This window comes from Anomaloglossus baeobatrachus, assembly GCF_048569485.1.
Source record: "Anomaloglossus baeobatrachus isolate aAnoBae1 chromosome 5 unlocalized genomic scaffold, aAnoBae1.hap1 SUPER_5_unloc_5, whole genome shotgun sequence".
Lineage (NCBI taxonomy): Eukaryota > Metazoa > Chordata > Amphibia > Anura > Aromobatidae > Anomaloglossus > Anomaloglossus baeobatrachus.
This window is the reverse complement of record NW_027441809.1, coordinates 406,746-433,149: the sequence shown is the minus strand read 5'-3', so window position 1 is coordinate 433,149 and position 26,404 is coordinate 406,746. Positions and strand designations below refer to the sequence as shown.

Sequence of the window (26,404 nt, the reverse complement as noted above, 5' to 3'; positions counted from 1 at the left end):
TACAAAATATGAAGTCGCTCCTGAAGGTGGCAGTGATCACTGCCAAGAAAGGGAGATTAGAGGAGCAAGAATGGAAAGATGTCTTGTTAAATAAGTGAGGGATTTTGAAAGATAAAGATCTCCTTATGGATGCTGAGGCATGGTATAGAACGTCAAAAGATGTTAGAAAATTGGCATGGAAAGAGGAATGTGATGGAGATGGTAGATATTTCTATATTGCACCAACTCAGAAAATGGCACCTCAGGAAGTGGCCAAGCCCATTAGGAAGCAACGCCCCCCTCCTTATAAGTCGTCCCCAGAGGGTTGGACTTGTGTAGTTTGTCCCCCTGCCCACCAAACGCCCTCCCTAGCCTGCCCAGACGTCATTTCAGGTCGGGCCGCACCTAGTTCCCTTTTCCAGCCATCTTAAGTCCCAAGGCCACTGGTCTATTTGTTGCTGGAGCAACAGAAGCCACCGAGGGGGGGGCAGGGAGATGACAATGATTTAACAATGATACACTCCACCACCAAAACTGTCCCTAGTAGAGATAACCTAGTAGAGATAAACCACAGGTGCTGTCCTTATTTGAGGACGTCAGCCCACACATGGCATCGCACCATTATTCCTATAGTCCCGGACAAGAACGCCCTAAATATGTGACATGGAAGCCTCAGGAGGCTGCAGTCCTTGTGAACGAACACTAAGATATATACACCTATGAGTGACGTGTCATCAATAATTGATGTTTGATAAGGCCTTGGACCTGATCTTCAGGAATAGAAGATTTGGAAGGGTTTTCTATGTACTGGCGCAGTGTTAAGGAAAAGGAGGGTGAAAGAGCCCTAACTGTTACCTGGTACGGTTTTCCTGCTAAGCAGTGAGTTGAACGTTGTATGCGTACTCACTGGTCTTGTTTTAGTGGATGTCAATGTATTCTTACCTAGAATTGAATACATTGGGGAAGACCCCTAAACTTTGGCCTTAATCAGAATTGAGTAATGGATGGAGCGCCCTCATGGAGGTGTATGTATTGTGAATTCTCTCCCTGATCCTGCATGTCTGCATGATCTGCATCCCAGGCCTTTCTATAGGAAGATGTGCCAAATCCAGAAAACCCACTCTGCCACATATGCTGATTTGTATGGGCTCACCCAAATTAAAGCTGGGGATTCTTTCTGGCCAGTAATGGAACCAGGTTTGCAGGTTTACAGTGAGGGTGCGTGTACCTTATCACCCAAGTGACACACGTATGTCGAAAAGGGAAATGGAGAATTCTCCCAAGGGGGGAGATTAGATAAGAATAGATGAGTAATTCTGAATCTAGCAACTACACTATGTGTATTTTACCTGTCTGTGAAAATAAGAAACATAAGCTGATATATAGGGTGGACTTGTGTGCTGTCTGTGGAGCACTGTGTCCACGTAAGCCCACCCCATTATTTCCTGTTCTGAATGTAGATTTCTTTCTGTCACTCTGTGTTTTGCCCAGCCCTGGGTGGGGTATGGTATGGGGATATAATTGCAGGGGCTTGCAGGAGATGAGGGCGAGTACAGGGTCCCTAGTTACAGGGTCAGCCCAGGGGTCCCTATATAATCCATATTCCCAGTGACAGATTGAATACCTCCTGAATCTAAATTAAGGCTTTATCAGGTCTCCCTGAAATTAGTGATTGCTTTGTCTTGTTGGTCTACTAGGCATTGCTCCCACCTGGCCAGAATCCTACTCCACACTGATGAGGGACAATACCCCGAAACAGCTATCTGTGGATGGAAATCTGGACTTTGTATTTCCCTTGTCATATCTTTAAACTCGTCAAGAGCCTGATATTGACTAAAAAGGCCACTTAATATGGTGGTTATGGTGGTCTCCTTAAAAGAGCCACTCCTTGGCTAGGTCCTTCCCGGAAGGATATCTGGCTAGTTTCCATGCCGAGACTCCTAACAGAAGCTCCATGGACCTTCTTGATTTGCAGGTATGCCGCCCCCGCGACAGCCGACCGGCTGCTCGGATCCGGATACGCAGTGGCTCGAGGGGTCTCCGGATCTGAGGCACCCTCGGAAATAAAGGGGAGAATTTTTTTGTGGTTTTGGGATAATGTTCATGACGCCACTCACGGTGTGTGGTAACGTGAGGGACCACCGCTGCCGGTTTTGGAAGCCCGGGGACGCTGGTGTGTGGCAGCTTAAGTTGTTAACCCCTCCGTGGGCAGGGGAGTGTTGTCCTGGGTCCGGTGATGGATGGCGTGGGGAACCCGTCGCGTGCAAGGGGGGTAACGTGTACTCACACAGTCCAAAGTCACTGACGCTGACACCAGGTAAACCAAACTCTTGAGCACTCTGTGGTCCTTGGGCGGGCACGCTGGGTCCGTGTCCTCTTGGTGTTGCCTGTTGACCTGAAGCCTTGTCCCTTGGCACTGTGTGTCCTATGTGTGGACCCCTTACACTTGAAGTGTTTCCTTTCCCGCTCGCCTGCGTGGCTAGCAGGGTGAGCTTGCTCTCAGGGTTCACGCTTGGGATTTTCTGGATGGTTGTGGGAAGTCCTATCCCCCTCGTTGTGCATGTCCCCCGATTCTGGAGCGGGTGGGGAACGGTTCCTGAAGATTCCGTTCCCGTCGGGTTAATTACTGGGCTGCGTGAAGCTACTTCCCAGCCTAGGGTCAGCTTACCCCATCGTGCCCTGGTCCCTGCCCGGTTGTAGAACTAGGCAGCCGGCCTGCTCTCTGTAGCAGCACCGTGCTCTCTGCCACTACCCCCTGCGACCGGGGTTCCAGCTCCTTCTGGCCAGGACAACGTCTGGCACCCGGGACGGGTACAGGAGCCCAGCTCCACAGCGTTACCTGCACTGTCACCGCTGTCTCTCTCCTCCAACTCCCACTCAACAACTCTCCAACTGAACTGACACTTCTGCCCTCCTTCTACCAGCCCTCCATCTGGGTGGCCCTATTCCCCTCAGACTGCCCAAAAGGTGATTGGTGGGTGTGGTGCAGAGTGTTCCTAAAGATTAGTGTACACCTGTTGGTAGCAACATCAAAGTGACGGGACCCGTAACCAAGGAGGTGCGGGTACCATGCAGAAGGGCAGATTGCACAGTGCCCTTGTGACGACCTGATAGGCCAGGGCGTCACATTCGCCCTTGGTTAAATGTGGCTCGTCCGCGAGACAGAGAACACCAAGCATTTATTTTTTTAAAGGGAGGAAAAAGGGTTAACAACATTTTTATTCTTTTTAAACTGGTTCATCCCACACAGGGGAGGTGCATTCTTAGACCGTTACAAACATTTTTTAAACTAAAGTTCGTCTGCTATAGGGGACGCCACCGGTTTGATGGCAGCGGGGACCCAATCTTCCACGTTGCGGTCCCTTCCTGCGACAGTCCAGTCCCAACATCCCGGATCCCAATAACCCTTTATCTAAACAACCTGGTTCCCCTGAAACCTACATGGGTCCTTGGTCGGGTTAAGGTCCCGGGTTGGCCAGACGACTCTTATGGCACAACGGGTGCAGTCTTTTTACAAGACACAAGTTTGTGTTGGTCACGCCAGTCCTGTGACTGTGGTCCATTTTTTTATCAACTATAAAATGTAGAAGTCTCTATAAAAACCGTACCTAAAAGTTCTGTACCATAGTGCAACTGTTGCAAATTTAGAGAAAATCAGGTTACTTTCCCATGCAATTAGTGTTTCATTGATTCTCTCATTTTCTAACATTTTCTATATGGAAAATAACAAACTGTGGAAAATAACAAACGGAAAACACAGATACCTAACATTTTTACGGTACCATATTTTTTTTGCTAATATCAACATTCTTAGTGGTCTAGCTCCCTGGGGAATCTGTAGCCAATGACAGCCGCCGGAACGATCCGCTCATTCACCACAGTGCACCGTTTCACGTCGAGGGCATACCAGCCCTGCTCGCCCCAGTGCCGGGTATAGCTGACCATCTCCCCAGGCTCAAGGTTGCGACCAGGATGATCTCTTGGGAGGTGTTGTTCCACATCTCTTCTGGTAACAAACACCCCGTCGGCCAGGCAAGCTTCTGACAAGAAACCCCATCCCTTTTCAGGATCATAACTGTGTACCATGCCTCTCCTTACTGGGCCTCGAGTACGGAACATAGATTTCCTGAGCTAATCTTTCTCTCGCTGGGTGCGCGCCATTATCTCTTGCTGCCATTGCTCTGTCTGGGTCAACGTCGGTTTCAAAGGTTGTTGTGGCCGTTCCCAGCAGGAGGCATTGGCGTCCGGCCTCAGCTCTCTGATTGGCTCTGGCTTTGAAGGCGCTGCTGTGGCCCCAACAGCCGTTGGGATGCCGCGCAGTAGTGGAACCGGTGAACCGGAAGGCTCCACTCTCGCTGATGGAAGTAGTGGGCCCAACTGCTATGCAGCCGGGGTTGCAGGGCCCGGGTGCTCTGCCTCTAAGGACGGGCCCTGTGATGCGGCCGGATCTGGTCTGGCCGGGCTCCGGACGACTGCTGCCGTAACCCGGATGGAGACGGACCTTGGGACTGCTGCTGGAGCTTCACAAAAACAAACTGCAGGTTCCGCTGCCGGGGTGGATAGTGGCAGCTTGGTGTCCGCCGAGGATGGGGCAGGTGACTGTGGATTGGTTGCCACAAGCGGGGGCGGACCGGAACCCTCAGCCGCCATGGCCGGATTAGGGTTATGAATAAAGACTAGGTAACCGCTTACCCTTTCTTCACGTGGGATTTCGATCTCACGGGCTCGCACCGCCACTGCCAGACTCCTTATCTCTTCCCTCCAGTGGTTTAGTGTGAACAGGAACTGCGTCCGCATTCTCCTGCACAGCTGCTAGGTCTCTTCTTCGATCCAGGTCGCGGTCCCGGGAACAGGACGTTCCGGTGACAAGCTCCGCTCCGCCATATTGCCTCTGTGTTGTCCAGGAACAATATGGCAGAGTCCTGGCGTCCCTACTTCTCTTCCGCTTCCGCTTTTCTACATTCGGGCACGCCCCCTCGGTTTTCTCTCAGCACTCTTTCGCGCGCTGTGGCCCTCTGGGAACTTCTGGTTCCTGTTTCAGGCTGAAGACGAAAGGCGGGGCTTTGGCTTTGCGCCCTTTTTCAAGAAGATGGCGTTTATGGCGCGAAAACAGCGGAAAAATGGCGGGCGTCGCGGAAAAAGGGATTTTGGATCACGACTTTCACTTTTCAAGGCGCACGTCACCCAGGTTAGTGGGTCCTGCTCGCATCCTGTTTGTGACGCCAAGTTTTCCTATAAGGTGTGCCGCCCCCGCGACAGCCGACGGGCTGCTCGGACCCGGATCCGCAGTAGCTCGAGGGGTCTCCGGGTCTGAGGCGGCATCGCGCGGCACCCTCGGAAATAAAGGGGGGAATTGTTTGTGGTTTTGGCATAATGTTCGTGATGCCACCCACGGTGTGTGGTAACGTGAGGGACCACCACTGCCGGTTTGGGGAGCCCGGGGACGCTGGTGTATGGCAGCTTAAGTTGTTAACCCCTCCGTGGGCAGCGGAGTGGTGTCCCGGGATCCGGTGATGGATGGCGTGGGGAACCCGTCGGGTGCAAGGGGGGTAACGTGTACTCTCACAGTCCAAATTTACTGACGCTAACACCAGGTAAACCAAACTCTTGAGCGCTCTGTGGTCCTTGGGCGGGCACGCTGGGTCCGTGTCCTCTTGGTGTTGCCTGTTGACCTGAAGCCTTGTCCCTTGGCACTGTATGTCCTATGTGTGGATCCCTTACACTTGAAGCGTTTCGGGTCCGGCTCACCTGCGTAGCTAGCAGGGTGAGCTTGCTCTCAGGGTTCACACTTGGGATTTTCTAGACGGTTGTGGGAAGTCCTATCCCCCTTGTTGTGCTAGTACCCCGATTCTGGAGCGGGTGGGGAACGGTTTCTGAAGATTCCGTTCCCGTCCGGTGAATTACTGGGATGCGTGAAACTACTTCCCAGCCTACGGGCCGCGTACCCCGTGTTCCCTGGTCCCTGCCCGTTTGTAGCACAAGGGAGCCGGCCTGCTCTCTGTAGCAGCACCGTGCTCCCTGCCACTACCCCCTGCGACCGGGGTTCCAGCTCCTTCTGGCCAGGCCAACGTCTGGCACCTGGGCTGGTACAGGAGCCCAGCTTTACAGCGTGACCTGCACTGTCACCGCTGTCTCTCTCCTCCAACTCCCACTCTACAACTCTACAACTCTCCAACTGCACTGACACTTCTGCCCTCCTTCTACCAGCCCTCTATCTGGGTGGCCCTATTCCCCTCAGGCTGCCCAATGGGTGTTTGGTGGGTGTGGTGCAGAGTGTTCCTCAGGATTTGTGTACACCTGTTGGTAGAAACACCAAAGTGACAGCACCCGTAACCAAGGAAGAGCGGGTACCTTTCAGAAGGGCAGATTGCACGGCACCCTTGTGACGACCTGATAGGCCAGGGCATCACACATACTTCCCAGAGGGCAATGCACCTAGGATTACACTATGTTAAGCGCCGTTTCTGGCCGACGACACTGTTTTCTCTGGCTGGTCTCCCTGAGATAAGTGATTGTTTTGTCTTCATGGTAGGCAAGAGTCTGATATGCTGAGGTAGAGCATTCCAGAGTGTGGGGGAGGTGCGAGAAAAATCTTGTATGCAATTTGTTGGAAAAGGAGATAAGAGGGGAGAAGAGAAGGAGATCTTGTGCGCATCTGAGGTTGTGTGCAGGTAGGTACCGGGAGACTAGGTCACAGATGTAAGGAGGACACAGGTTGTGGATGACTTTGTATGTCATGGTTAGTTTTTTGAACTGGAGTCTTTGGGCAATGGGAAGCCAGTGAAGGGAATGGCAGAGAGGAGAGGCCGGGGAATAATGAGGGGAAAGATGGATTAATGGGGCCGCAGAGTTTAGGATAGATTGGAGTGGTGCAAGAGTGTTGGAAGGGAATCCAGAAAGCAGGAGGTTGCAGTAGTCGAGGCGGGAGATGAGGAGGGCATGCACTAACGTTTTTGCTGATTCTTGATTAAGGAATACACGAATCCGGGAGATATTTTTGAGTTGTAGTCGGCATGAGGTAAAAAGGGCTTGGATGTGTGGCTTGAAGCATAGAGCAGAGTTAAGGGTTACTCCGAGGCAATGAGCTTTTGGAGACTGGAGAAAGTGAGCAGCCATCAACTATGATGGATAGGCTTGTTAGATGGGTTGAGTGAGGGGGAGAAAAGATAATGAATTCTGTTTTGTCCAGGGCTGTGGAGTCGGTAACCCAAACCTGCGACTCCGACTCCTCGATTTCCCTTGCACCGACAACGACTCCCACATATATTGTTATATTTAAGTGAAAAATGTATTGTAGTACAATGTGAACATCAGACATTTAATCATTTTTATGATACAATAATCAAGATATTTAGATAAATTATGTATTTTATGTTCTATTATATTAATATTATATATTTATTATATTTTAATATAATATTTATTGGAATACAACTTTAGAACACAAAAACTAATAAATTTTAAATATGCCATACACTATGTAATATATATATATATATATATATATATATATATATATATACATTATGTAATAAACTATGTAAGTGGCAAAAAACAGTTTTCAGCAAAAACATACTAAATATCATTTGTGCAGTCTATGAATTTGTTGTAAGAAATAGAATTGCCTCCATCAGATCCTCCTTCATAGATGACCTCAAATCTGACCTAATAATTTTAAAGCTAGAGAACAACCTCTCTACAGTAACTTGGGTTGGAGGCAAAGCCGTAACCACATGGGCAACATTTCTAACTATTTCCGGGTATAAAGGAATTGCCTCATGCACAGTCAGTTTTGATGAACTTTTGATGATTTTTCTATTTCTTTGAGAACAAGTGAAAAATTTTGCTGAAATCTGGTCAATCTGCTGCTATAGGAGACATAGTGAAATCTCTTTCCTTGCGGCAACGCTTTGCCCGCTCCATGTCATCCAAATACTTGTCAAACTCCTCATCTGATGAGGATGAAGATATGGCAGCAGGAGCACTGTCAGGACCTAAGTCCTCTTGCGCCTGGCAGTCCAGTAGGCCACTCATCGTAACTGCGACCTCAGTCAGAGCTTCTTTTCCTTTAGTAAGCTGTTGATCATCAAGCAGTATACGATGACTTGGGTCCACATAAACAGCTGCCAGAAGAATTTTATTTTCCAATAGCTGTGTCTCTCTCCATTTCATTGAAGCAGAAATGCCATCTGCTTTTAAACCTCCTCTTTGGGATAGGCAAAATAGCAAGTTCTTCCCTTATGAAAATGCCAGGAGTTAAATCCTTAGCTTGTAATTTTTTAGTCACGGTAAATGGGTGATTAAGCAATTCCTTCAATTCAGCCACCTGTGTCCATTGACCTTCATTTAGGGTTACCTATATCTTGGTTCAAACAATTGCCCCTTTCCCAGCACGTCTCTTCAAGACGGAATCAATTTTAGGGGTTCTGGCAGCAATAATAAGCTCAAAAATGGATCCTCACAAAGAATGAGCATGTCAGTTTGTGTGGCGTTTTTCTAATCTGCTTTTGCTATTGAAAACATTATGTATGAGCTCAAAAATCTTTCAGGTGATGCGGTTTTTTAAAAAGCTGATCTGCTTTTGCAGCTGAAAAACGTATCCTCAAAAAACGCAGCAAAAACGCTGTGTGTGAATGTAGCCTTAGATCAAAAATAGAACAGCCATTTATAGGACATTTCATAACTTTCCCAAATTCCTATGAAAAAATATTCAGCACATTCTGCATTGAACTACTGTCCCCAAGTTATTATATATTTTAGGAGTCTGAGTCTGTCCATTTTATAGCGACTCCAACTCCGACTCCACCAAAATGAACTCCGACTCTGACTCCACAGCCCTGGTTTTGTCTATGTTAGGCTTTAGGAATCAAACAGAGAAAAAGGATGAAATAGCAGACAGACATTGTGGGATTCTAATTAGCAAAGAGGAGGTGATGTCAGATCCAGAGATAGAGATCCTGCTTATCATCGACATAAAGATGATACTGAAAGCCATGGAACTCTATGAGCTGTCCCAGGCTGAAGGTGTAGATGGAGAACAGCAGGGGTCCAAGAACTGAACCTTGGGGCACACCGACAGAGGGCGAGATTAGGAAATCGTGGGAGACGCTGAAAGTTTGGTTGGTTAGTTATGAAGAGATCCAAGATAGGGCTAAGTCCGTGATGCCCAGAGATGACAGGATGTGTAATAGGAGGGAGTGGTCTACTGTGTGAAAGACAGAGGACAGGTTCAGGAGAAGGAGGACAGAGTAGTGTCGCTTGGCTTTGGCGATTAGCAGGTCATTGGTGACTTTAGTTAGGGCAGTTTCAGTGGAGTGATGCGGTTGGAAAAGAGAGCAGGAGGAAAGGTGGCAGGACAGTTCAAGATGGACATGCTGTTCCAGTAGTTTTGAGGCATAGGAGAGAAGAGATATGGGGCGGCAGCTAGACACATAGGGTGGGTCAAGGGAGGACTTTTTGAGGATGGGTTTGATTGGAGCATGTTTAAAGCATAAAGGGAATACAGTAGTTGTTAGAGATAGATTGAAGAGATGGGTTAGGGCCAGGATGAAGACTGCGGTGATGTTGGGGATGAGGTGCAACGGGAGCGGGTCAAGTGCTCAGGTGGTTAAATGTGATCTTGAAAGTACAGTGGAAAGATTATCTTCTGTCATAGTGGAGAAGCTGGATTTAGAGGAAGAGGGCTGAGTAGTTATGATGAGGGGCTGTGGGGATTGTGGGCCAAAGCTTGCTCTGATGTTGTCAATCTTCTCCTTGAAGAATGAGGCAAAGTCTTCAGTTGAGATCAGGGGAGAGGGAGGTGGTGCTGGGGAATGGAGGAGAGAGTTGAAAGTGTTGAATAGCTGTTTAGAGTTGTGAGACAGGGAGGATATGAGAGATGAAAAGTATTTTGTAGCAGTGAGTGTGGACTTGAAAGTGGTGGGCGACTGTTTGTATGCAATGAAGTGCTCAGTGGAATGACATCTCTTCCATCTCCGCTCAGCAATTCTGGAAGCCCGTCTCAGTTCTTTAGTCTGGTTCGTGTGCCAAGGTTGTTTGTGCAATTTCTGGTATGCATGAGGGGGGCAGCTGATTTGAGAGCTGCAGAGATTGTATTGTTATATGAAGAGGCAGCAGCATCTGCATCGTGTAAGGAAGCAATGTCTGCGAGAGGGAGAAGGGACTGAGAAAGTGAATGTAAATCAAGATGATTGAGATTAATGCGAGGGTGCGACAGTTTGTGGAGGGTGGTTGTGTATTTGGAGAAGAGAGGGAAGAGAATGTGAGTAGGTTGTGGTCAGACCAGGAGAAGTGAGTTAGAGAGGTTAGATAGGGAACAGAGACGAATGAAGATGAGGTCCAGCGTGTGGCTATCTTTGTGAGTAGCTGCAGAGGACCATTGGGTGAGGCCGAAGAAGGAAGGAAGTGTGGAAAGTTTAGAGACAGATGAGTGGGAGGTGTTGATGGAGATGTTGAAATCACCCATGATGACAGTGAGGATGTCGGTGGAAAGGAAATATAGTAGCCAGGTGGTGAAATGGTCAGAAAAAGTGGAGGCTGGTCCTGGAGGGCGGTAAATGATAGCCAGTTGAAGGTTGGAAGGAGAATAGATGCAGACAGAGTGCACTTCAAGAGAGGGGAGAGTAACAGAAGGTGGCAGTTTAATTGGTGTAAAGGAGCATTTGTCAGACAGGAGCAAACCAACCCCTCCACCATGCTTGTTACTGGGGTGGGGGGTTTGAGACAGATGGAGACCACCATAAGAAAGTGCAACAGAGGGGCTGTGTCAGAGGGGGTGAGCCAGATTTCTGTGATGCCGAGGAAGGAAAGTTTATTACTGATGAAAAGATCGTGGATGTAGGAAAGTTTGTTGCAGACAGAGCGAGCGTTCCATAGGGCTCCTGTTAGAGGGACTGGGGGAGCAGGGGCTGGGTGAATGGGTATGAGGTTAGAAGGGTTGCGAAAATTTGTCATAGATCGTGGATGAGGGTTTGAAGTGACAATGGGGATGTGATGAAGAGGGCCAGGATCACAAGAGATATCCCCAGCAGTGAGGAGAAGCAGAGAGAGTGTTAGTAGGTGGGAGCAGGAGAGGCCATGAGATGGTCGTGTGTGTCTGGAGACACAGGGTGTACTGTGGAGGAAAAATCTGAGGAGGTGAGGTGGGTGGGGAGGATGGAGGGAGAGGTGACCAGGTCATTACTGGGTGTAGGGATCAGAGGGGTAAAGTAAAAAATGAAGCGTTATAGGGTGAAATTGAGAATAGAGAAACACAAACATTGTTTACATAGTCTATGTATCCAGTTACCTACAGGTTCCTTCCGATCAAATTCTGGTCCAATTCATTGCATCATACTCATATGGTGCATACTTGTATTGATGCAGACTAAAATCTCATGCAGACTTTAATGGAACAATTTATACACATACACGTGCAATCAGCTGTGAAGGGGAGGGGTCGTCACTTTTCTAGATCACTCACATCAAAGCTGAGCCAAGATGTGCGATACCATAGCCCTAGTAAATGAGGGGGTCATAAAGAAAGTGGGGAGAGGGTGATGGAGGGGTCAATTAGAAGCATATTGGAGTCACCATCAAAAGGGCCTCTATGACAAATAGTAGTTAGGCTGGAGTAGGAGTACTGTCCTGGATTGTCCACCACTACACAATGTACATAGTGTTTAAAAAAATTAGCCCGTGGGGGCGTGGCCTAGCAATGGCACTGGTTAGACGTGTGTGCTGAGAGCTCTGAGCACCTGCATGGAAAAGAGCTGACTGCCGTGCTAATTCAGGAAGAGAGGTGACCCCAGCTGGGAGTGGAGTGCGAGGGAAGTGCCCACAGATCTCCATCGGGCAGTTTGAGGACCGGGATGATTGTGCAGCAGGACGTTTGGGGCATAACTTGCTGGAGCAGCGTGGTAACAGGCCTGTGGCCTAACAGGATCATCCACCTACTGCTACACCTCATGGTCAGTTCCCGGGTACTCTGGGTGCCAGTGGCAGACTTCAGTCCAGGGTTCCTCCATCGGGTCTCCGGTGGATGTGAGCGGTGCCGCTGAAGAGGACAACACCTGCCCCCTGCTCTGAATCAGGGCATCTGAGTGAGAGGCGACATAACGAACACCTGCCATGCAGAAGCCAGGGTAAGCTGGATCAGCAGATTTGCATACAGCTTTGGGCACCGCAGGGGAGCATCGCCCTACCACTGAACAAAGGAGGCTGTGGGGGTTAATTATACAGCTGACAGCCTATTGTCAAGTATACAGTTATCCCCTAGCGTTATCTTGGTATTGAAAGCTGAAGCCAGCTGCAGGCTGTGTTATCTCCCCTAATTTAATTTAGCCTGTCCTGCATTATAAAACACTCTGTGTGGTCTTGCTAACCTAATGATAAGGAGAAGAAAAAGAACATCACCCTCACCATCCCCCACACCAGTTGAGACTCCAGGCTCGACCTCCCAGAGGGGCATTCAGAAATTCTTCAAAAAGGGAAGTGGTCATTGCAAAAATACATATAACAACATGGCATCCACAGCTCCTCCCAAAGCACAGTCCACAGCACAGCAGAAGGAACAGAATACAGGAAAGCTCTTGCCCTATAGAGGAGAATAATAGCCCTCCTTCTCCGGCAGCTCCTGGGGCAACTCTAAATGAAGCATCTCCTATGCAAGCATCACTTATGATTGACGAAATTAAGGATCTCAGGTCCCAAATGATGAAATTCCCTACCAAAGTTGATATGGAAGGATATATAGCGCGGCTTGAGAATCTTTATAAATCTGAAATACAAGCTTTAAATGCTATGGTGACCAGGTATCGGACAAGGTATGTCAATTGGAAACCACCTCAACCTCACTGACATGGGAACAGACGACACAGAGGGAGACCTTTTAGCTCTTCATTCAAAACAGCTGGACTATCTTTTTGGCTCGGTTGAGGATCTGGAGAATCGCAACCGACGCAATAATATCAGGATTCGTGGTCTTCCAGAAGCTGCCTCTGCATCAGATTTGCTATCCACCCTCAGAGGTATATTCAATTCCCTGCTGGGGAAAGAGCCCACAGAGGAACTGTTGATTGACAAAGCACACAGAACTCTACGGCTTCGTAACCAGGACTCCGACAATCCCAGAGATATTATTTGCCGAATCCATTATTTTACTATCAAAGAAGAAATAATGAAACAGGCCAGGATCAAGAGTCCATTTGATTTTGATGGCTCCCGTCTGCAGTTCCTAACAGACTTGTCCAGAACCACGCTGTCCATGCATTAAGCTTTGCGACCAATCCTGGAGGCTTCGAAGGAGAAGGGTGTACCCTATTCCTGGGGATTCCCTTTTCAGCTGCAGGTCCGAGATCAAAGAGGAGTGGTGTCTCTGAAAGATCTGAATGGTCTGCCGGAATTTCTGACACGCCTAGATCTCCCTCCAAACTCAATTTTGGACTAGCCGACCTTCCCGTTGGCACCCCCGGTGCATGTTAATGGCCGCAAACATATGTCTCTGCAACAGATGCGGCAAGGAAACCATGTGCCTTCAGTGCGCCGCCAAGCTACACATACTCCAGAACCTTGATATGCGGTGCCCTAAGGTTTAAAATGTTTGATTGTGAAATTCTTGTCACACCTGAGGAGGTGCAGGAGTTGGCCTAGTGTTTTTTTGTTTAAACATGTCCTGGAGACGGCGGGTTTAAATGTAGATTTCTCCCTCCTACTACCCTCTCCTTTCAGCTACAACCATTGTGGAAACCCTCCATTTTTTCACTGATGGAAAAGCAGTTTGGTATAATTTTGGCCTACAAAATATTATTTGGTGGCTTATTATTCCAATATACTGGAGGCAAAATGAACATAGAGAGCTGAACATCAAGATCTACTGGTTCCTGAGGTCTACTCTTAGATTGTAAACCGTTTTTGTTTTAGTAAATAATTACAATATATATAGTTTGCAATTTCTTTAGCTTTGTTATGCTCGTGGGTGCAAGTGGGAGTAGACCCACTGGGCCACAGCTTCGGCTCAACAAGGAGGGACATAACTAAGCGACTACTTCGTCTTCACTACAGCCTCTGATGGTGAGGATAGGTTTGTGCTATACGGAAGGCTTGCAAGCGGGTATCCTCTGAATGCAAGTAGATCAGGATCTGGTCTTTTTGTTCCCACTGATGGACCATCTCTTGCTGCATACCTGTCAGCTGAGGAGTTCTGGATCCAGTGGGAGCCATGGCCTGGGCAAACTGTTATGCTTGCGGGTTCGAATGGTAGCGGGCCCACTGGGCCGCAGCACTATTTCAACCAGGAGGGGAGTAACTAAGCGGCTACCTCGTCTTCACTAGAGCCTTCGATGGTGAGGATAGACATGTGCTGGAACGTAGATGCCAGGTGCTACTCCAGGGAGTCCTGGTACTGCAACAGCTGGGGACAGGGATCAGGGATAGGATACTGACAGTCACTGTAGGTCCAGCAGGCACAGCTGGTATAGATGGATGTAGCAGGTATGATAGGCAGATACGTGTTCGCACACACAGCTTAAGACTCAGCAAACCGAATAGGACCTGACAACTAGAAACATGTCTCTAAGGATAGACCACGTTGCCTGGGCACCTCCCATATAGTGCCTTTCAGCTACAGGAAACTTGAGCTGGTTCATTGAATACCTCGTGGAACGCCCCCGGAAGGTTTTCCCACAATGGATTGATCCAAACCAAGCAAGGGCCGCCCCTGTGACATTATAAAGGCCACTTTAGCCTGGTCTAAAATGAACTGATAATACAAAAGTTCATAGTGCAAGGAGCACTGATATATGAATCCCCTGCATTGCTTGTGGTCGCTGTCAAATGGTAGAACAGTAGACTGATGAGGACCGAAGCTCGGAGCTGGATATGCTGCCAGGGTGGCGACTACAGCCTGAACAAGATCAGATGGAGATGTTGGTGTTAAGGCTTGCAAGCAGGTGACCACTGACTACAAGTAGTTCAGGATCGAGCCTTGTAGTTCCTACTGACGGACGAACTCTTGATGCATATCTGCGAGGTAAGGAGTACTGGAACCAGCGGGATCAATGTCCTGGGCAAACTGTTATGCTTGTGAGTGCAAGTGGGAGTAGACCCACTGGGCAGCAGAATCGGCTCAACCAGGATGGGTGTTACTAAGGGACTACCTCGTCTTCACTAGAGTCTCTGATGGTGAGGATAGGTTTGTGCTGGAAGGTAGCCACCAAGTGCTACTCCAGGCAATCCCGGTACTGCAATAGCAGGTCCCAGAGGTTGGAGATTGGATAGTGACAGTCACTGATGTTGTCGGGTGTAGACCGGAAGGATGGTGTAGGCAGGTGCAGCGCATACGGCAGGCACCGCTGGAATAGATTGATGCAGCAGGTATGGTAGGCACAGCTGGTATAGTTAAATAGATGCAACAGGTACAGTGGGCAAAGTGAATGCTAGGATACAGGCACATGTTAGAATACACAGCATAAGACTGAGCAAACAGAACAAGCCTGACAACTTGCAACGCGTTTCTAAGGATAGACCACTTTGCCCAGGCACCTCAAATAGGGGAGGATGGCCTAAATACCTAGTGTCTCTCAGCCATAGGCTGAGAGGCACTTGTGGGTTAGGCCCCTTTCACATTGCGTTTTGCCATACGTCCACAGTGCGCTCCATAGCAGTGAATGGCCCTGCCGGGCGCATGCGTCTGGAACACGCTTGGCAGAGTGGGGGAGGGGCGGTTCGGACGGATGCTCCGACGGGACCCGTGAGCGGAAGGTAAAACGCAATGTGAAAGGGACCTTAGGGCACACTGGCCCTTTAAGATTAGGTACGCCCGTGCCCTAAGCGAGCTCCCAGGAGACCTGCATGGCATGTGCAGGCCCTTGAAGACAACAGCAGGAACCGGGGAAACTGATGCCACCGCTGGGTGGCCAGGAGGGTAATTGTGCCAGTGTCTCCACCAGGGAAAGGGGAGAGGTCCGTACAGGAACGCTGGTAACAGCCTTACAGTCCTTACAGTCCCCCTCCCCCTTATGCTGCTCCTTTTCCAGGCCTGAAAGGAAGATTTTCAGGAGAAGATGGGCTTTAATGTTCTCATGAGGCTCCCATGACCTCTCCTCAGGACCAAACCCCATTCAATCAACTAAAAAAAGAGTTTTGCCTTTCAGATTTTTCATGGCAAGGATGTTTTTTTCTTGAAAGAGGTGTTCTGCACTTACCGGTGAAAGCAGGGTACCAAAATTTGTGAAGTGTTTGCTCAGGACTACAGGCTTGAGGAGAGACACATGAAAGGAGTTGGCGTTCCGCAAGGATTCCAAAAGCTTCAGCTTATAGGACACAGTGTTGATCTTTTGAAACTCCTGGAAGTGACCAATAAAGCGGGGATGCAATTTGAAGGCAGGCATCTTGCATATCTAGAAGAGAGCCATGCCTTGTCTCTGGGACAGAACGAAGGAGGATCAAGGTGTCTCTTATTCACATGCCTTTTCATCCTGATGAAGGACTGCTTCAGGGAGGCCTTGGTCTCCATCTATACTTTGAAGAACCACTTGACAGGAACATCGGAGGCAGGGTTGCCAGAAGTGATAACCACAGGGAGTGTTTTTGGCTGCTGTCCAAATACGATGAGGAATGGAGAGTTAGAGGACGACTCACATGATTATTATAGGAGAACTCCGCCCATGGTACAAGCTTAATCCACTTGCTGTGGTGTTCATTGACAAAGTGCCACAGGAAATTTGTCAGAACCGAGATGTGAATTGGATGCATCTATTGAGCACAATGTGGAGAGTAAGGCCGTGCAGGCAGAATATGTGCTGGATGAAGTACTCGACGACCACAGAGGCAGAAGGGCGACCAGACAATGGAGTGAATTGGGCTATTTTAGAGAACCTGTCCACTACTACCCAGATGATGGAGCAACCAAAAGACACCTGCAGGTCGGTGATGAAGTTGGCACCATGTTTATTGCCAAGGAGCAGACGACACATGTAGAGGTAATAGTCGTCCAAACAGAAGCTTCTTAACGGTTGCACATAAGAAACAGGCTGAGACAAATTATATGACATCTTTACGCAGCATTGTACATCAATAGTGCCGTGAGATAAGCAGAGTTATCTTCTTCTGACTGGCGTGAGCAGCCAGCTTAGAGGAGTGACCCCACTGCAACACACGCTTCCAGTCTGCCTCCACCACAATGGGTTTTTTTTTGGATGGTACTTGAGATACTTACTGGAGCTCCCATGGTCTCAATAATGTGTTAAGGCTCTTCCTCCTGGTTGGCTGGACGAAAAGACCTGGATAGTGCATCCGCCTTGACGTTCTTTTCTGCCAGCTGGAAATGTAGAACAAAGTCAAAATACAGTAGGTGAAGAACAATGAGCATCGGGCTTGGCGCGGGTTTAGCCTCTGAGCCAACTGTAGGTAGGCCAAGTTTTTGTGGTTAGAGTAAATGACAACAGGATGTACTGCTCCTACCAGGAAGTATCTGTCACGCTAGGTATGGGGAAATACTGAGCAAATTACGAAAAGAGAGTTGAGGAAGGAGGGGAACCCTATCTCTAGGGAATAGGAAGAAGTGACCACTGATAAAACCTTCCACTGGCCCCTGGCTCTCCTGAAGTCCCTAAATAGGTTCCACACCAATGCGCTGAGCAGGATACCTAGACCCTGGCTAACCCTGAAATGGACCCGGACCCTAAGGGGTACTTTGCACGTTGCGACATCGCTACTGCGATCTCGTCGGGGTCAAATCAAAAGTGCCGCACATCCGGCGCCAGTAATGATGTCGCAACGTGTAAAGCCTAGAAGCACCAATAAACGATCGCAAAAGCGTCGAAAATCGGTGATCTGTGTAGTGTCGGTCATTTCCATAATTTAGCTGCAGCGACAGGTACAATGTTGTTCCTCGTTCCTGCGGCAGCACATATCGCTGTGTAGGAAGTCGCAGGAGTGAGGAACATCTCCTTACCTGTGTCCCGCCTGCAATGCGGAAGGAAGGAGGTGGGCGGGATGTTTACGTCCCACTCATCTCCGCCCCTTCGCTTCTATTGGCCGCCTGCCGTGTGACGTCGCTGTGACGCCGCATGACTCGCCCCCTTAGGAAGGAGGCGGGTCGCCGGCCAGAGCGACGTCGCAGGGCAGATAAGTGCGTGTCAAGCTGCCGTAGCGATAATTTTCGCTACGGCAGCGATCACAAGATATCACATGTGCGACGGGGGCGGGGACTATCGCGCTCGGCATCGCTAGCCGATGCTAGCGATGTCGCAACGTGCAAAGTACCCCTAAGAAGTGACCTGATGGAATGTGCACTAGTCAACCCCACTAAAAGCTAAAGCACATAAAGCGAAAACAAACAGGGGAATACTTCTCTCCAGGATGACTTTGGGAGAAGTACAGCAACAATCTGGACAGCATAGGAGTATCTCTATCACTGGCAACAGACCAAGGTGAAATGCAGGTATATATGGACACATTAAGTGCGGATAAGGATTAGCAGCTGAATTGCCAAGGTATCCGCAGGGTTCTTAAGGGGAAAGCGTTAACCCTTAGAGAGAAGATACATGGAACTGAATTGACACCAGAAAAAAAGAATGAAATATCAAGGAGCAACTTGCGCACAAAACGGAGCGACCTTCTGCAGCTGGACACCACAGGGTTGTCTGTCAACTGTGACACACACCCATGACAGTATCACCACACCTCCAGAGCTATCTTGATCGCCAACAATTCTCGGTCATCAATTGAGTAGTTGCGCTCAGCAGCAGAGAAGGCCTTGGAGAAGAAACAGCAGGTTACCCTCTTATCGGAAGCTGACTTCTGCTTGAGGATCACACTGGTCCCGGAGGACAAAGCATCCTTTTCCAAGAAGAACTGTCTGTTAAATCCGGCCTATGCAGCGCTGGAGCCAATGAGAATACCTACTTAAGGGAGATAAATTCACTCTTCGCTTCAGAAGTCCACATCTTAGGATTCGCCCCCTTGCCAGTCAGGACCGTGATAGGAAGAATCTGGTATAAGAATTGCAGAATTAATTGGCGGTAATAATTGGCAAAAGCCAGGGGCCACTGAATCACGAGGAGAAAGCTACACTTTAGATCCGCTGACACCTTTTCCAGATCCATCTTAAAATTGGTGTTAGAGATTATGTAGCCCAGGAAGAGAAATGAAATACATTTAAAAAAGTACTAGTCAAATTTGGCATATAAACGATTCTCCCTCAGGCTCTGTAGAACCTGGCCAACATTCCTCCTGTGCGTTGTCACATTGAGAGAGAATACAAGAATGTCCTCTGGATACAACACTATTCATGAGTAGAGCAGATCTTAGAAGATATGGTTCACGAATTCCTAGAAAACCGCAGGAGCATTGCTGAGCCCGAATGGCATTACCCAATACTCATAGTGGCTGTCATACAGTAGGTATTAAAGGCAGTGTTTCCTTTGTCTCCCGACAATATGTGGACAAGGTTGTATGCACCACGGAGGTCGACCTTGGAGAATATCCTGGAACCTTGGAGACTGTTGAGCAATTCCGGTATAAGCAGCAGCGGATATTTATTCTTTACCTTGATATGGGAGACCTCTATAATCTGTACAGTGGTGCAGGGAACCATCCTCTTTCTTTACAAAGAAAAACCCGGCTCCAGCCGATAAGGACTTCTGGATAAATTCCATTTCCAGATTCTCCTTGATTTACTCTTTGGGTTTCCACCTGGGGCAGAGGGTAGACAAGGCTGCGAACAGATGAGAAACCCGAAAGTAGGTCGATAGGGCAATCATATAGCCTGTGTGGAGGCAGAGTCTCAGCCTTCTTCTTGTCAAAGATGTCAGCATAAGCCCAGGAGGCAGACCCAGAAGATTTGAGGGCATCACTGGTGGTCAGACAGGACGGACTTGAATTAGACATTTATTGTGACAGGGCTGACTCCATGTGAGCACATCTCCGGATCTCCAGTTCAAGACAGACTCGTTAATCTGAAGCCACTGCAGACCCACTAGCAGTGGGTGTGACGGCCCTGTAGATTTATAGAAAGCAATCATCTTTGAGTGCAGCATTCTCACGCAGAGCTCAACTTTCTCGGTGATGAATCGGATAGCCTCCGACAGACGTTTTGCATCCACGGATGAAACTGCTATGGGAGCTTGAAGTCATTGGCTTGGAATCTGTTACTGATCCACAATGGCCTGTTGTATGAAGTTCCTCTCAGAACCAGAGTGCAGATAGGCCAACTCAGTGAATCGGGTGCTACCACAGGATACGGGCAAAGCTTTGGATAAGAACAGGATAAAGACTTGCTGTCACCTAGGGTAGCCTCTCCAATGGACCCTAGGTTTGGAAGTTCCCCGACTTCAAAGAACAGAAATGTATGCGACTGTGTTGCAGCGGTTCACCAGATGAGGCTTTGCCAGGTTCACACGATCTACTTCCATGTTCTTAGAGGAAGCAGCAGGAACTGCGGATCATAGCACAACGGGTCTCTGGAAGGTAGGAGCCAGGTGGAACGATCTCGCATGGATTGCCTCTCTAGAGCTTTCTTGGAACCTGAGATCGATGTGGATAGCCAGAGATACCAAGTCGTCCAGGGAAGATGGCACATCACAGCCGGCCAGTTCGTCCTTGCTTCTGCTGGACAGACCCTCCATTATTCCAGCCTAGTTTGCAGGACAAGGTGTGGAAACGAATGGCATAGTAGCCGATAATTCCGTGGCAAAGTCAAAGGAGCGACCCGGATCTTCGAATATCTTGTGAAACGCCCCCTGGAAGGTTTGCAGGTCCAAAACAACAGGCTCACTTTTCTACTATAATGGATTGATCTAAGCAAGGGACTCACTGGTCATGTCTGACATCATTAAGGCCACTTTGGATCTGTTCAAAATTAATAAAAGTTAAAAGTGCATGGAGCACTGATTTATGAATCTCCATGCACTGCTTAGGGTCGCTGTCAGACCACAGAGGAGCAGACAGATGAGTACCGAAGCTTGGAGCTTGATATGCTGCTGGAGTGGCGACTACAGCCAGGACAGGATCAGGTGGAGACGTTGGTATGAATGCTTGCAAGCAGGTGTCCACTGACTGCAAGTAGATAATGATCCAGTCCTGTTGTTCTTATTGATGGACAATCACTTGCTGCAAGCTGAGGAGTTCTGGAACCACTGGGATCCATGGACTGGGCAGAAGGCTATGCTTGCAGGTGCAAGCGGGAGTGGGCCCACTGGGCCTCAGCACCGTTTCAAACAGGAAGGGCATAACTAAGTGGCTACCTCAGTTTCATTAGAGCCTTTGATGGAGAGGATAGGCTTGTGCTGGAAAGTAGATGCCAAGTGCAACTCTAAGATGCCCTGGGGATTAGGGATTGGAAACTGACAGTCACTGATGTGGTTGGGTACAGATTTGACAGCTGGTATAAGCAGGTGCAGCGGATACAGCTGATACGACAGGTGCAGCAGATACAGCTGGTATAAACAGATGCAACCGGTATGGTAGGTACAGCTGGTATAGATGAAAGCATCAGGTTTTCCTGGTACATCGGATACTAGGATACAGACACATGTTCGCACACACAGCATAAGACTCAGCAAATAGAACAGCAACTGACAACTAGCAACGCGTCTCTAAAGATAGACAATGTTTCTCAGACAACTACCAAAGGGGGAGGATGCCTTAAATACCTATTGCCTCTTAGCTATAAGTTGAGAGACACTTCCAGGTCAGGATACGCTGGCCCTTTAAGAATAGGTGCACGGCCCTGGGGATGTCGGTAACGAAATTACAAGCTATTTTTATAAATAATATCCTTAAATTTGTATATATTATTAAAAATAATTATTATTCTTGGCAGATGACTGTACCAGGAGATTGGAAACACAACTGACATCTTCAATTTGTAAATCAGATGATCTTGATATCATACAAGATATAACTGAAGTGAATGCCTTTATTCCAGATATACCATCATCCCTTCACAGCAAAGATCTATCATCTGATTCTTTTAAACAAGTCCAGTCTTCTGATTTATCACAGACTATTAAGAAAAATAAAAGTCACAAAAGATGCATTAAAAATCTAAGTCCTCTTACAGCAAAGAAGCCATTTTTAACTTCAGAATATGGAAAAATCCGTAAAAAAATTCACACAGGGGAGAAAAGATTTTCTTCAGAGTCTGTTATGTTCCAGAGATCTAACACAGGGAAGCAGCCGTATTCATGTTCAGAATGTGGGAAATGGTTTAACAAAAAATCACATCTTGTTGAACACAGGAAAACGCACACAGGGGATAAGCCATTTTCATGTTCAGAATGTGGCAGGTGTTTTGTACGTAAATCAGGTCTTGTTATACATCAGAGAACTCACACAGGGGAGAAGCCATATTCATGTTCAGAATGTGGGCAATGTTTTGCTGGTCATTCAAGTCTTGTTAAACATGAAAGAATTCACACAGGAGAGAAACCCTTTTCATGTTCAGAATGCTGGAAATATTTTTCAAATAAATCAAGTCTTGTTATACATCAGAGCACTCACACAGGAGCGAAGCCATATTCATGTTCAGAATGTGGGAAATGGTTTAACAAAAAATCACATCTTGTTGAACACAGGAAAACGCACACAGGGGATAAGCCATTTTCATGTTCAGAATGTGGCAGGTGTTTTGTACGTAAATCAAGTCTTGTTATACATCAGAGAACTCACACAGGAGAGAAGCCATACTCATGTTCAGAATGTGGGCAATGTTTTGCTGGTCATTCAAGTCTTGTTAAACATGAAAGAATTCACACAGGAGAAAAACCCTTTTCATGTTCAGAATGCTGGAAATATTTTTCAAATAAATCAAGTCTTGTTATACATCAGAGAACTCACACAGGAGCGAAGCCATATTCATGTTCAGAATGTGGGAAATGTTTTGCAGAGCAATCAGGTTTTGCTAGACACAAAAGAATTCACACAGGGGAGACTCTCTTTTCATGTTCAGAATGTGGTAGATGTTTTGTACATAAATCAAGTCTTGTTATACATCAGAGAACTCACACAGGGGAGAAGCCATATTCATGTTCAGAGTGCGGGAAATATTTTTCAGGTCAATCAGGTTTTGCTCAACACGAAAGAATTCACACAGGGGAGAAACCCTTTTCATGTTCAGCATGTGGGAAATATTTTTCATATAAATCAAGTCTTGTTAAACATCAGAGAACTCACACAGGGGAGAAGCCATATTCATGCTCAGAATGTGGGAAATGTTTTGCAGATAAATCAAATCTTGCTAAACATCAAAGAATTCACAAAGAAAAGAAATCGTTGTGTTCAAAATGAGGAAAATATTTTACCCACAAATGGCATCATTTTAAACATCACAAAACTCACAAGGGTAGAAGCCATTATGATACCTAGAAGGTGAGAAATGTTTTACTTGAAAATTATAATTTGACCAGAAAGAAAAATTCACATCGGAAGAAACCACATATAGTCCTGCTCATCGTTATTGGCACCCAGGAAGTTTCAGTACATAATGTCGAATATCTCCTGAAAAAAATAATCAAGTAAAACATTTTTTTTGTATAGCGCACTTGTGTCAACTATAAAAGAGAAAATGATAAACAATTTAAAACAAAAAAACAATGGGAAGGAAAAAATCAAAAAAACCTAAAGCTTGCTGTGACACTGGTATCTCTGCACTCTTTACATTAAATTTGTAGGGAAACACATTTTGACTCGCATGTTGTAAATTACAAATGAGAGTCCACTGTGATAAATTGTCAGTGCCCATTTGTCATGAATTAGCCAATGAATGATGACTTCAATGCTTTAAAAAAGTCACATGTTAGGCCCTGTTCCTTTGTTACAATGGCGAAGAAAAAGGAGCTATCTAAGGACATCAGAACAGCTATTATTAGCAAAAACAAGACATCCAAAGGGTGTAAGGTAATCTCCAAAGACCTTGGTATCCCAGTTTCAAAAGTGCACAATCTTATTAAGACGGTTGCCAAGCATAGAACCATCAAGAGCATCCCTGGATGTGGGGAAAAGAGGAAAATTTGCAAGCGATATTTTCGAAGGTTGGTGCGAATGATGAAAAACATCCAAAGACCGGAAGGCCAACCTGGAACAGTCTGAGATAATGGTTTCCACAAACACCATACGCTGCACATTAAACAAAGCAGAGCTTTATGGGCGAAGGCCAAGGAAGAAAACATTGCTGAAGAAAAACCATAAAAAGGAAAGACTGATCCATGCCAAAGATTATATTGACAAACTACACTCCTTCTGGGAAAATGTTCTGTGGATAGATGATTTCAACATTGCAAAGCAACAGTTTTACAGATGGCGCAATAATGCTTTTAAGGAAAATACGCTACTCACCACTAAGCATGGTCAAAAATCCATAATGCTGTGGGGTTGTCTTGTTGCGTATGGTACTGGAGGCCTGGACCGTATCACAAAAATCATGAAATCAGAAAATTAGAGATTTTAGACCAAAATGTCCTACCCAGTGTAAGAAAAATTGGGCCTTCCAGCAAGACATTGACCCAAAGCATACAATCAAAAGTACACAGGAATGGTTGAAAAAGAAAAAAATAGACTGTTTTAAAATAGCAAGCAATGAGTCCTGACCTCAATCCCATTGAAAATCTTTGGAGTGAACTGAAATCTGTCATTGGGAAAAAGAACACTAAGGCCGGCTTTGCACATGTTGGGGTCAAATCGAAAATGACGCATATCCGGCGTCACTTGCGATGTCGTAGTGTGTAAAACCTTTTTGATACGCAAAAGCGTCGTTCTCGTATCATCGGTGTAGTCTCCGACATTTCCATAATGCCGGTGCAGCGACAGGTACGATGTTGTTCCTCGTTCCTGCGGCTGCACACATCGCTGAGTGTAAAGCTGCAGGAGCGAGGAACATCACCTTACCTGCGTCCCGGCTGCTATGAGAAGGAAGGAGGTGGGCGGGATGTTTACATCCTGCTCATCTCCGCTGCTATTGGCCGCCTGCCATGTGACGTCGCTGTGACGCCGCACGGCCCGCCCCCTTAGTAAGGAGGCGGTTCGCCGGCCAGAGCGACGTCGCAGGACAGGTGAGTGCATGTGAAGCTGGCATAGCGACAATGTTCGCTATGCCAGCAATCACAAGATATTGCACGTACGACGGGGGCAGGGACTATCACACTCGACATCGCAGCATCGGCATGCGATGTCGTAATGTGCAAAGCCGGCCTACCACTCAAGAGCTTGACCAAACTGCAAAGCAAGAGTGGGAGAAAATACCAGAGGAGAAGTGCAAGAAGCTTATAGATGGCTACAAGAAATGCATGGAGGCTGTCATCAATGCCAAAGGATGTACAACTAAGTATTAATTAGGGGTGCAACCAAGTATTAATTAGGGATGCAGCCAAGTATTAATTGGGTTCCTTTATTGCTGCACATGCTGTTTATTCTGTTTCTTCTTTGAAATTGCAACATGTAAGTGACAAACAATGTTTTGTTGTTGTATTACTTTGGACCACTAATCCTGAGGATAGAACTTTGGTACATTTCCATTTATTGCATTATTTCTGAAGATATTGTACAGTCTATGAAAAAAATGAAAAGCTGCTAATAATTATGAGCAGCACTATATATGGAAAACTGAAGAAAACACAAGAGTTAAAAAGTAAAGGCAAGAAAGTAAAGAAGAAAGGGAAGTTACATTAGAATTATAATATATACAGTTACTAATAGATGTCTGTTTTCTAAAAATCAAATAAAAAGCAATATTCCATGTGTATTCAACATTTCACTTGCTATATATTTATATATTCATTATATGGACAAGAGTTATTACATCCCTTGTGATACCAATGTGATATGACTGAAGAATTAGTGTGTTTAGATAGGAATCATAATCAAAAGATAGTGATCACAAGTCTTATTGATCCATCCAAACTCAGTATCAGAGAGGTGTCCTCTGATTGACCCGATTTCACCATGATAAAGTGTACGTGTTAGTAGGTCTTGAACAAACCACTATTATGAGGAAGGAACACTTACAGTTCAACATGTGCAGGAAACCAGTGGTTAGTTTGCAACATGTGTAGGAAACTAGCAATGTAAAATTCACGGCTCATTGCAACATATGCAGGAAACCAGTGGTCAGCTAGCAACATGTGTAGAAAGCTACTGGTGCCCACAGCAGTGTATGGTCAGGTTACATGACCATGACTCAGCAATCACATGCTCGTCACCAATTGCAATACTCAGTGCACATGACGACCACAATGTACAAAGTTTGGTATAAAAATACAGGGCTCGCTCAGTGAGATAGGGACATTTCCAGGACGCTCAAGTAGACGCACTGCGCCTGTGATGCAGAGGCCGGGTTGTCTTCCTTCTCACTAATCGAGTCCCTCCAATGAGGAAGGAGTGCTACAACATACGGTAATGTTGATGCATATTTCTGTTATTGTATAAGATTCTATGACTATAAAGTAATGCT

The 26,404-nt window shown here is 47.0% G+C and overlaps 1 protein-coding gene across 1 annotated transcript in view; it reads left to right on the top strand.

The window, feature by feature from the left end:
• The window catches only part of LOC142259270 (uncharacterized), a 61,449-nt gene that overhangs the window by 9,571 nt on the left and 25,474 nt on the right, over nucleotides 1–26,404 (top strand). The window contains 1 exon segment of the mRNA XM_075331749.1: nucleotides 21,782–23,231. Within this exon segment, the coding sequence (XP_075187864.1) occupies nucleotides 21,782–23,231 (1,450 nt within the window).